The sequence below is a fragment of the Benincasa hispida genome, chromosome 6 (assembly GCF_027475165.1).
Source record: "Benincasa hispida cultivar pf3 chromosome 6, pf3_genome.v1.1, whole genome shotgun sequence".
Lineage (NCBI taxonomy): Eukaryota > Viridiplantae > Streptophyta > Magnoliopsida > Cucurbitales > Cucurbitaceae > Benincasa > Benincasa hispida.
In genome coordinates this window covers 25,009,631-25,022,145 of record NC_143483.1, presented here as the reverse complement: position 1 = coordinate 25,022,145, position 12,515 = coordinate 25,009,631, and the positions used below count along the sequence as shown (strand labels likewise).

The 12,515-nt window shown below is 33.0% G+C and overlaps 1 protein-coding gene across 3 annotated transcripts; it reads right to left on the bottom strand.

Moving 5' to 3' along the window:
• Positions 1-301: 301 nt before the first annotated feature.
• On the bottom strand, positions 302-11,330 carry LOC120080008 (disease resistance protein At4g27190-like). Of its 3 annotated transcripts, none has more exons than XM_039034528.2 (6): positions 11,182-11,330; positions 8,111-11,083; positions 3,288-3,812; positions 2,195-3,064; positions 1,240-1,326; positions 302-816 (listed from the first exon to the last, which is right to left on the bottom strand). In XM_039034528.2, exons 2-5 carry the CDS (start codon positions 10,931-10,933, stop codon positions 1,303-1,305), a joined length of 4,242 nt encoding a protein of 1,413 aa, XP_038890456.2. In that variant the 5' UTR covers positions 10,934-11,083; positions 11,182-11,330; the 3' UTR covers positions 302-816; positions 1,240-1,302. The 3 variants fall into 3 exon arrangements, with proteins under 3 accessions (XP_038890456.2, XP_090170713.1, XP_038890457.2); XM_039034529.2 differs by lacking the exon at positions 302-816 and having other exon boundaries at positions 2,195-2,292; positions 2,372-3,064; XM_090314587.1 differs by lacking the exon at positions 3,288-3,812.
• Positions 11,331-12,515: the final 1,185 nt, after the last annotated feature.

Below are 12,515 nucleotides of genomic sequence, written 5' to 3'. Positions count from 1 at the left end.
TTTTGTTATAGAAAAACAAAAATCACTTCTGATTCTATAAAACCATTCAACAAGCTACACCATACACACTTCAAAGAATAAAAGATCTTGGAGGTTTCATATATTAATTTGTTCAAATATTCCAATCACTCTATTAGCAAGTTTGCATCAGTTTTTACCATAAACTAAATCTCAGAATTAAACACTTGTATTTTTATTATCCCCATGTTCAATTTTTCACTAAATTGAATCATTAATATTATGGGAATAATAGCTAAAATCCTTTAAAAACAGATTTTACAAACTTCAACATAAAAAATCGTCTGATCTAACTTTTTTCTTTTCTAACATTCATTAATGTTTTTTTTTTTAAATGGATACGGGTGGATCAGTAGATGCATCGGAACATCTCCACTAGGTGGACACCTTCGTAGCACCCTCATCATCTCCAAAATATGTATTCAATGAAGCACAAAGAGATACAAAGCGTTCAAAGAGGGCTAGAAATAGGCCCAAACAAATAGAGTTAGGAATTACAAAAAGCACTCAGATTTATAGCAGTCATAGAGGATTATAATCTTTGAAGGTACCACTTCTATAAACCCAGTAACATGTTAGAAAGCACACATTTTCCCAAAGTTGTGTAGAGCTTTTGATGTTTTCCTTGACGGCGCGGCCAGGTGGTCTATAAGATGCACCATCATGTTGGAGATGATAATCTTTCTTTTGGTGTCGGTCTGATCGAGTAAAAGACTTTTAAATAGTTCAACAATTGATTTGCCTCTATTGTTCCAGCCCATTAGATTTGTCATTGAATCCCAAAGTCTCTTAACCAAACTACAATGGACAAAAAGATGATTCATACTCTCACCTTGATTTGATGTCAGACACTATGATAATTTATGAAAATCTAATTTTTTTTTAAAAAAAAGTTATGCAAGTTCTTCCTCGAGACGTTCTCACATTAGAGAATTAATATCATGGAAGTCTCCTAAACTATATGCTCAATCAAAATTGAACTTGGACTTACATTAATCCAAATTGGATAAATTGAATTTGCAGTCATAGATATTTAATTGAATGTACATTAGAATAATATTTCCATCAATGATTTTTCATCTTAAAATCTATTAGGAAAGGTAAAAATTATAAGGTGCAGTTTGAAAATTTGAAAGTCTAGGACAAAATTTAGCCAAGTCTAGGCAAACAACAGATAATTCTTATCACTTAAGGCTAAGAGGGTTTGAATTTGGGACTGACCTTTAAATAATGAGAGTCATTAATCAGATCTCAGTTCCTCCACATATGAAGTAACTAAGATGATCAGGTTGGGCTTTCCTCCAAATTCTGTATTGATAATAAATTCATTGAAACTCATAAATCTAACATATGAGTACTTCAAAATAATAATAATAATAATAATAATACGATATATGTTGTGTTAGGCCCAACAGAGATTGATCTGGTTCCTTCCTCACTCACTTATGTTTCTATTTATATGCAGATTTTACAACAATAAGGAAGAAGAGCTGAGATGAGCTAGGTGGTTACAATAGAAACTGGAAAAACAGATAAGTTTTTCAAAATAAGAAGGTTGATTGAATCTCGTCAAGTAATGAGATATCATTATGACTCTACTTCCTCAATATGTGAAGAAAAATGATCTAATTCGTTTTCCCTCCAAATTCTACATAAATAAGCACATAAGAGACCACACCAACAACATACACATATTAGTACGGTTAGATGTGTTTTATTTGAAAACCTATAATTAAAGCAGGGGCTATGTGTATGGGGTTAGTATTTTATTACATTTGATTATTTTATTAGTCTGAGCTCTACTATGTGATTCCTAATTGAGTATAGATTTAATGGATAAAAAACCATTTCCTAGTTAACTAAGGTTTAATGGAAAGAACTTTTTGGAAGTAGGACCTGTTGCTCAGAAGATTAGAGCACGTGGCTATGAACCAAGGTATCGGAGGTTCAAATCCCTCCTCGCCCCCAACCGACCAAAAAGGGAAGGACTTTTCCCTCTACGGGTATGGAAATCAACGTAATTTTGGAGGTCGGAGGAAATTTAATAAATATACCAAATATACAATGACCGTAGCATCCTCATCAGATTCGAATCCATCACTTCATTCAATTAAAAGTGAATAAGTACATGATAAGAGCAGGAGAAATGTAATTAGTAATTGAAAGATGTACTAACCTGTTCTTCAAACAAATATTGAAGGTTGGTACTGTAATTGTCCTCCCAAATTTGTCGAATAGTTACGTTGATATCTTCTACAATGATCTCTTGTGAATCTTTCAGATATGGGATCAATTGATAAGTTGCACGATCAAATAATCCAATAGATTCGGTTAACAAAGTAGGTGTGCTTACTATTCCGAGAGAGAAACTCCTCATTTCAGGACAATTTTCAAGATATATACTGTGCAACCTTGGAAACCTAATGGGACATTTTCCAGAATGAAAACTTGTCAGTTTGGAGAAATCTTTAAGCTGTAACCTATATAATCTGTTGAATATGATTTCATCATTTTCTTCCAATTCTATTCCTCCAGCAATTACAGTTGTCATCCTTTTGCATCCTTCTACAGCCAAGACTGCAAGATTCACCAAATGTCTAGCAATAGAAGGATTTAGTAAATAGGTCAATTGATGACAATTTTCTACACTAAGTAGGACCAAGTTTGTGAACGGCATTGATGATGGCAGGATCATATTCAATATGCCACATCCGAATACTTTTAAGTCCCACAAATTTTGAAGTATTGAGGAACTCTTTTGTAAGTCTTCATTGCACAAATGTCTAAGCTTGGGCAATTCATATAAACGCAATCTGGAAAGATTAATTTTTTTATTCTGCCATTCTTCAAGACTATAATCCAATCTCTCACTTGAAAATACTTCTTCAATGAGTGCTTTTCTCACTTCAAACACTTCAAGGTTGTGTAATATTTGAACAATTTCTATTGGCAACTGAGTGTAGCGATCGTCAAGAGAACCATGCAATTTCAATTTTTCAAGTTTGAAAAATAAATGTAGACCATCCCGTAGCTGTATAATCTCTGCCTGTGGCCATTTAAAAAACAATAAAAAAATATTCAAACATTAATTTTGATAATTGAATATGAAAATATGTTACACGTCAAGACATTAAGTATTCAAATGCATATATACTACATTTTTAATTATTTGTAGAGATAATTTTTTTACAACTCAAAACGTACTTTTACCATCCGTTTGACATATTGAAGGAAATAAAAATATAGTAAACTTGATATTTAGTATTTACCTTCGAAGTCTCCAATTGATCAAATTCCAATATCTGTGTTGACTTTTCTTTCTTCAAAATCTCATTCAGTTCACTTAAATCTATCTCCAGATTTTTTAGTTGTCGAAGAACATTGATTGGATATTCTCTTTTAAGTTTTGGACATTGACTAATAAACAATATTTCTACATTTTTAGCTTTCAAAAGTTCACAAGGATCCTTCTCCCATATATATTGGAGGTTTGGCAATTTAATCAATTCCAAATGCCTCAAACTTGGAAGCAAATCATTGTTCTTCTGTATTGTATTTGGCTCTTGCACTTCAAATACTCCTTCCAATAAATTACAACTCTTGATCCTTAAGATTTTGAGACGAGTAAATGTACTTATTATATTGGATGGAAAAACTTTTTCAAGATTGTTACATTCACCAATCATTAGACTTTCGAGCTTGGAAAATGAATTAGGAATGAGTATATTATGGAATATCATCTTCAAATTTTGAGCCTCTTCAATTTCCAACTGCTCCAAATTAGGGAGTGAGACCTGCAATTCATTGTTATACATTTTAGCACAATAGAAGCATATGAAAAATTAACCTAGAAGACCTAATAACAAAATAAATAAATAAATAAAAGATTAATGGCTATAAAAATAATTGTATCACATACAATCTTTTCAACTTCCTCTACGATCGTGTCTTTTTTGAACAACTGCTTTCTAATATGGTAAGTACTCGTTGAGGAACTAATATTGATAAATCGAAAATGGTGAGATACAAGCAGAAAGCTAATTGTCAAAAGTTGTTGGAAATTCCTGTAGAAGATGTTTCTGTGGGGGGTCGGAGGGTTCAAACCAAGTTTTCAATCAAGAAAATGCAGAGTCTTCCCTTGGCAATGACGCTCCTTCCTAGGTTGCCAAGAGGAAAAGATCTACTCAGATGTAAAATCAAAAAGGGATGAAGAAACGAGGGAAAACATCTCTTGCCCTTACGATGGAAGATTTGATTGGCCATATATTGTCATTACTTCTCTCTAGCATAAAAGTGAGTCCTTGAATCCAATTGATACTAAGACTGTTGTATCCGAAAATATTGATGAAAATGTTGAAACAATGCATGTTGGGTTTTTTAATGGTCCTGATGTGTGTGAGAAGTCTTCCGCTGTTGTTGATACTATTGAAAATGTGTTAATAAATGTACCTAATATTCTTAGACAAAGATGTTGAGAGAGATGCTAGGGTTACTGAAACAGATGGTCCTGTTAGTTCAATTGGTTTATGTACTGATTTTGTTGGTATTCTTAATTTTGAAGAAAAGTTTTCTAACCCTAGAAATCAGAAAACTACAAATGTTGACAATTCTGAAGTAGTTGATCATCTCCTCAATGTCTTATCAAATGTTGTTACATTTGGGTTCTTGAATGAGGATGTGCTCAAAAGAAGTCTAGTCATAGGAAGCTAGCTCTTCCCTTTGGGTATGATGACTCTGGGCAAGAGAAAGAGATTTCTAATCCTGATGAATCTACTACCATGAATTTTGATGATCCTGAAAAGAAAAATACTTATGTCTCTGACGGACACAGTGAGAGTGAGGATGTTTCTGCTTCCGCTAGTGACACTTCTGATGACAACATCTCAATCAACCAGTTAGGTCTGAAAGGAAAGAAGAAAATAAGTGGTGTTGGTCCAAACTCCTCTAAACATAAAGTTGATGAGATGAGTTCTGACTCGTAGTGGATTGATGAGCAAAATGACCATCCTGAATCTGAAAGTTTCTCTCATAGCCCCTAAATCTCAAGAGAAGCAACTTGCTTAATAGACCAAGAAAAAGTCTTCCTCCAGTTTTGTACCTATTGTGACCTTTGATGGAATCTTGTCTTATTCTGTGTATAGTGCTTAAATGTGGAAATTTAGGATTAATAGGAGAATGACAATTGAAAAAGATCTTGAAAGCTGAAGATTGTCTATAACTTATGGATTTACTTTTGAAGGTTGATATTGTTCGTTTTGTTTTAAATATTGGGCCTTACTATCTTTGGCTAGTTCATGAATTTATGTGAATTGCTCTCGTAGGGTTCACGTGAGGGAGTACTATTTTGTTTTTTCAGCTTCTATCATCAACAAGTTTCTGGATATTCAAGTTATAGAATATGTCTTAGAACAGAGACCCTCCATGTTGGATGTTGTCTTTGAACTCACTGGAGTTGTCGATCATGTATGACCTAAGAAGGGTCAATCGCCTTATTTTGATCTCAACATGAAATATGTGTTGCTCCACAATATAGGAATTGAGAACTAGTGCACATCCTCCCATTAATTTGGGCTTTCTACTACATTGGAAAGTCTTCTATTCCAAATTGGCATACAAGCTTAATTCAACTATGGAGTTTTCATCATCAATCAAATTAAACGTCATATTAGCTCGCAAACCATTAAAGTTCATTTATGTTTTCGAAGCTTATCTGTGGTATTCTTCTGGCTTAGAGACCTAACCTTCTGACTGACTTAGATACTTCTGGACCTCTTCCCCCTGCCGTGTCTTTTAGTTATCGTTCATATCAAGGGAGCATGTCCCTGCTTTGATTACTCTACAGTGCCTTCCTCTAAAAGTGGCCTGACTAGGGAGTTTCCTTTGATACCTTGTGGGAAAAAGGTAATGCATGTACTAGCAAATGAGTCGAGGGATCTGTGAGTTTTACTTCAAAAACGTTCTGATCGCAAAGCCCAAGTAGATGACATGTTGAACTTTTTTCATGGTTCTATGGACACTCCTACTCAGGGTGGCACCTTTAGTTCCCGGGATGAGGATGTGAATGCTTGATGATTTCCTATTTTCTTCTTTGTTATGTTCAATTTTTTTAAGCATGACAAAATGGGGAGAAAAGTTTGTGTTTGGTTTGGTGGCTACTAGTTTAGTTTGGTTGGTTGTGTTTGTCGATGGCTGATATTTTGTTGGTTTGTCGTGATGGTTTCTGTTTTTTTTCTGGATGATGTTGTCATTTGTTCTTGAGACTATTATGAACTATTCAAGTGACTTTTTCTAGCTGATTTTGTCTAGATTAGTTGTGTGTTTGTCACTTCTGAAAAAAATATTGCCAAATGGGGAGTTTGTTGGATCTTATGTGCTTGGCAATATTTGTTTAAGTATTGTAGATGTAATCAGAGATGTCATTGTACTTGTGGTTTCAAGCAAATGAATGTTTCTTGAAAATGCAAATTCTACAAAAAAAATTTCTTATTGGGAATTTTCTTTTCTAACATTATTTGCTGATCATTTCCCTTTTTCCGTGTGCGATTGTTTTGGAAGTTAGAATTTCTCTTCCTTGTTTTCGCTGAACATGTTTAAAGAACAATTAGTCTTTCGGTCCAGGTTGGTCATTCTGTCTTTACAAAAGCAACATCGTAAGTGTATTGATTGTGCAAGAACGTGAGAATTGCATCATTTGGAGACATACTCTGTTTTGTTTACATTCTATGTATCACAATTTATCTGAGAATGGATTCTCAGAGCTTGGGAGAAGTCTAAGACATTTGAGCAAAGGGGACTTTGTTCTTAGAAGGAAGGATACGATTCCAATGAGAAGGAGTTCCACAACTTGAAGGGAGCTCAAGCCTTATAGAGATGGAGTCTCGGTCTTAAGGGGAACCTAGGACATTCTTCATTGATATTTTCACTTAGGGAGAGCCTATGTTCTCATGAGAGGAATTCTCAAACCTAGGGAAAGCCTAGGTGTACGCTTGAGTGATAAAACTGTTCAAGAGTCATTGAAATTGTGTTATCATTATAGATAAGTACTACGTTATAATTGCTTATCAAGTTATTTCCTTACGACACTGCCCCCTAGACGTAGGTGGTTTACACTGAACTGGGTTACCAATCTCTTGTGTTCATTTATCTCTCGGTTATATCTTGTAATTGTTGTGTAGAATGCTGCGACATTGGAGGTAATATAGTTATCTCGCAGTAGTCATCTCCTTTCTTATTTTCACATTCTAATTTTACAGCAGTACCATGCTCTCTTTGTTATGAATAGGCCACACATTAATGTTAATGGATTTGAATCCCACGCTTTTTGCAAAAACATGCATACATAACAAACTAAATGAAGGTACTATAAAAAATTCTTCATACTATTGTAGTAGTAAAATTTTTGCATAACTAGTAAGGTTTATGAGAAGAAGTTTCATTGGATGAAAGATCTAATTAATCTCTTGTCCTTATTTGTTTCACCACACATCCTAACAGTTATTTATAATCTTTATTTTGAATAATAATATAAGAATACATAAAAAGTATAAATATATTAAAACTTTGGAAATATCAAGCAAGTCAATGGTAAGTTATAGACAAGGTTTAAAATATCAATGTCGATAGAAATTTCGAGGTCTTAATTTTATGAAAATTTATGTAGATTTCAATAGATATTTTTGGAAAAATTATAAAAACAAAAAAATTAATTAATTAATTAAATTAGCAAATAAACATTTTATGGTTTCCAAACAAGTTAATATGTATGTTATTTATATTACATATACGAGTGGTATTTTGATTATTATTTTTTGTGTTTGGTAGGTTTTTCTACAATCTAATGGAAATATCAATTCACCCCTCATGTCGATGTCGAACCCATAAAAACGTGGAAATATTGATGAAAACATCGACATTTCAATGGAAATTTAATACTATAATTATAGAAGAGTTATACAAGATTTTATAACATAAATAATGAAATTGATATAAAATCAAGGAAAAAGGCACACGGATTCGAAAGGAACTAAATGGGACTATATCAAACAAGAAATATGTGTTGGTGAAATATGTTATTAAAATTTAGAGAACTCACCCATTGGTTGAAAAATGAGTCATGATTGTTAGATCTGCTTGTCTCGTCCCTTTCAAAATTATCAACACATAATTGTCCATGTTTCTTAATTTTAGAGAAAAAACTTTGAAGTCGTGGTAAGCCCTTTAGGTTTAAAGACTTTAAATTCATAAATTCAATTTTGTTGGTTGCCTTTTCGCTTTCTATTACAACGATTGCTTTCATCATCTCACAATCACTAATCTTCATCTCCTCAAGACGCAAAAACTCATTTAATGAGAAGTCAACAAAGAGAATTTCTAATTTATTACACCTTAATAACTTTATCTTCTTCAACTTGTAGAAATGAGATTCTCTTACATTATGAACACCATGAAACATAGTCTCCAAATTCTCCAAATTCTTCAATTCTAGAAGCTCCAAATTGGACAAAACTTTTTGGAAAGACAACTTGTTTCGCTCATAATTGAAAAAATGTTGAAATTCTGAATTATCATGAATGTAGAGATGCCTCAAATATGAAGATTCGTTTCCATTCAACTCAAACGGGAGAACCCTCGTACCAATTGATCCCACTAAATGTAATTCTTTAGACCTTTTTGACAACATTTTTATCTCATTATCCACACAACTTTCTGTTTCAATCTTCAAACCCAAGGTCCTTGACGGTTTCATTTTCCAATATCCAATAGGCTTGCAACCAATGAAAATTTTAAACCTTTCCAAATTCAACAATCTTGAAAACAATTGTTTTGGCATAATTGTTCCATCTGGAATCCATAATGTTAAAACGCAAAGGTGGGAAAGGCCAGTAAGCTCAGAAAGACTAGCATTTCTTCTTCCATCTTTCAATTCTTCTCTTTCCCATCCATCAAACCTTTCCAAATATAACTCTTCTAGATTTTTCAAATTTGAAAGAATATTAGGTGGAATTACCTTTAGTTGAGAACATGATAAATTCAACACTTTTAATCGTGTCAATTTACTCATCGTTGTAGGAATTTGGATGATCATCGATTCTTTAAAACTAAGAAATTCAAGACTAGTTAACTCACCAATTGCATCTATGTTTCCCAATTCACACCAACTCAAATCCAATGCTTGAAGTTTTGCAAAAGAGTAAAGAAATGATGTCATCTCCATGGAAACTTTCATTGCATTTAATTTCAGAATTTTGAGCTCTTTTGTATGTCCCAAAAAAGTACTGGACAACTCACATCTATCCAACGATGATCCACGTAACACCAATAATTGAACCTTCGGTAACATTAACTTTTGTGGAGGGTTACACAAACCTTCAAGATTTAAGTATACCACTGTGTGATCACCTGACATTTCTTTTTCTGACCATGATTCATTCAATCCTTTCGAAAAATTTAATGTACAAATATGATCATTTTTGGAAGAAATTAGTATGGCTACATCACGAATGAGATCGTGCATTTTCACATACATATTCAAATCATTTGATTCGTCTAAAAGCAAAGAAGAAGATATAAGATCATCTACCAATTTTGTTATCCTACGTCGGGCCTGTGCCACAGTGTCAACGCCATGCAAGAAACCCATCCCCATAGCATATACATGTAATTCTTCTACATCAATGTAATAATCTTCTGGGAACATGCTACAGAGTAAAAAGAGTAATTTGGCCTCTTCACAATCTAGATGGTCGTAACTTAACTTCAGTGAAGAGTATACTTTCTCATTCATCCCTCTAATATTCACAACCATAGGATTTCTTAGTTGGTCTAAGGCATCCTTCCAAATAGATGAATGTTTGTTTCTCAATGCCTTAGCGATCGTTATTATAGCAATTGGCAAATGTGCACATTCTTTTGCTATTTCATCGGCTATACTTCTCAAATCAGATGTTTCGACAATCTCACCGGCTATTTTCTTGAATAAATTCCATGTCTCGTCCTCTTGTAAAACTTTTATCTCAAAATTCTTATCTGTACACATATCATTCAGGAATACACTACTATCTCTTGAGGTAAATAGGATCTTGCATCCTCTGTAATCTTCAATGCTTGGAATTCCTATCGTTTCCAAATCAATTTGCTTCCAGATATCATCAAGTATAATAAGGATCCTCTGTTCCATCGTCTTCAATCTTTTATGTAGCATAAGGGCCCTTCCTTGCTCTGTTTCTTGGTCAAATTTCAACCCCAGCTTATCACCAAGTTGCCCTTGAATTATTTTGAAGTCCGGGGTTTGACTTATGGTCGATGTGACTACTTCATCAAATAATTTTTTCTCCATTACTATTCTCGAGATCTCTTTCACTAACATTGTTTTGCCAACGCCTCCCATCCCATACACTCCAATTCTGTGGACATCGTCATCCATAAGTGCACCAATGATTTTGTCTATAGTTGGCTTTCTTGATTCAAAGTCAACAAAATCTGAAGTCTTTGCCTTTGAACTCTCAACCTCTGAGAGAGCTACACGATAGGAAATTCTATCAAAATTTCCCTCATTTTTTATCTCAACAACCTCATCACCCAACTTTACAACTTGCCTACTTAGTTGGTGTCTTCGGACCAAATTCAAGCACAAGCCACCTTGTTGAGAAAGGTTGTTTAGTAATGTTTCAGATTTTTCAATGATGGAATCAGCCTTGGTCAACCAATTTTGGACACCAGATTCTATATTTTCAGCATTTCTTGTTGCTTCACAGACCTTGTGAAGCACGGACTCTTTAGTGTCCTTTAATATTTCAACTCGACTCTTAAGGTTTTGAATATTTCGGCGAGTGAAACAAACATAACTCAATTGGCGACCAATAGGCTTTATAGTGTACCCCACAATTACTCCAATGATCGGAGAAACAAAATCCATCGATCTAAATTAATACGGAAATCCAAAATAAAAATAATATATTAAAGCTGATAAAAAGTGTAGGAAAGAGATAGCCTGAAATTTGAAATTGTGGGGAACCCAAAAGCAGCTATGCTAAGAATCACAAACAACGAAGATCAACAAACCAAACTGCAAGAACAAGAAAAAGAAGTAGAGAAATTAGAATAGATAAAAATAGGAAAAAGAAAAAGTAAAAATGAAAAGTGTTGAGGGAGAAATGGTTGGACCTGAGTTTCTAAGACAATGCGATTCTCTGGCTATAGCAAGTTGAAACTGAAGAGAGTTGGAGAACAATTAATAATCCACAGAGAGTTGGTGAACAATAAATAATTAATATTAATAATACCAATAATTGTGATCAGAATGGATGCCCAAAATTTACAAAATAAACAAGTTGTATAACATTGACTGACTCTAAATTTTTAATTTACAAAATTGGACCCTAAACTTAATTCAACAAATAGAATGCTAAATTATTAGTTTGGATAAAAATTAAAAATCTCCTCTTATTCAATTAATTACCAATTTGGTCCTCAATTATTCAATAGATAGAAATTAAAATGCGTTTAATAGATTCTTCAGCTATTAATTTCATGTACACTCGAATATATTTCTGATCTTTTTGAAATAAAGAATTAGACATCAAATTGTATGTTGAGTAATAAAATAAAATTAACTATAGAAACTATGATAATGTCTAAAATTATGTCAATCTAAACCTCACTTAATTATTATAATTTGACAAAAAAGTAAGAAAATTTCCCTACCCATCTCATAAAACGAAGCTATGAATTTAGACTAAACATATTTGTTTAATTATGTTTAGTCTAAATTTTATCAAAGATTGAAAACAAATTATAATAATTAAACTTGACCTGTTTTCAAACATAAGGAAATGAACCAAAATATTTATAACTAATCGCAAAATATCACAGTCTATGTGTAATAGACTGTAACAGGAATAGACTTATATCTGTGTCTATCTGTGACGAAACTATCACAGATAGACATATATAGTAGTCTATCGCTATATATCACGGTTACATCAATAGACTATTATCTGTGTCTATCTGTAGCGATAGGCTATCACAGATAAACACAGATATTAGTCTACCATTGTATATCGTACTTTGCTATTAGTTATAAATATGTTTAGCAGTTTTGTCATTTAAAATAAATTTATTTTAAACTTTATTTTTATTAATACCATTTAAAAAACATAAAAAATATATATATGTTTTAGGCAAACGGGTTGCAAGTTGTGAACTTGCAATTTGCAATTTTCAATAGTGACCGACTTGAGAATGTCAACGAAAATAATCAGACAATTTTGGCGTTGAGGGAAATGGTGGTCTTCGCCCTATCATCCGCTGCCCACTTTTTTTCCTAAAATATCAGAGTCTGAAATTTCTAAAAATTTAGAAAAATATATTTAATAAGAGATTAAAAAAATTGATTAAGTATTTTGAAAACATGTGTTTGAGGTGTTTATGATTTTTGGGCCCTTTTAATGGATTTCTTGAAGATTAAATGAAGCCCATTTGAACAAATTTCCTTGTGC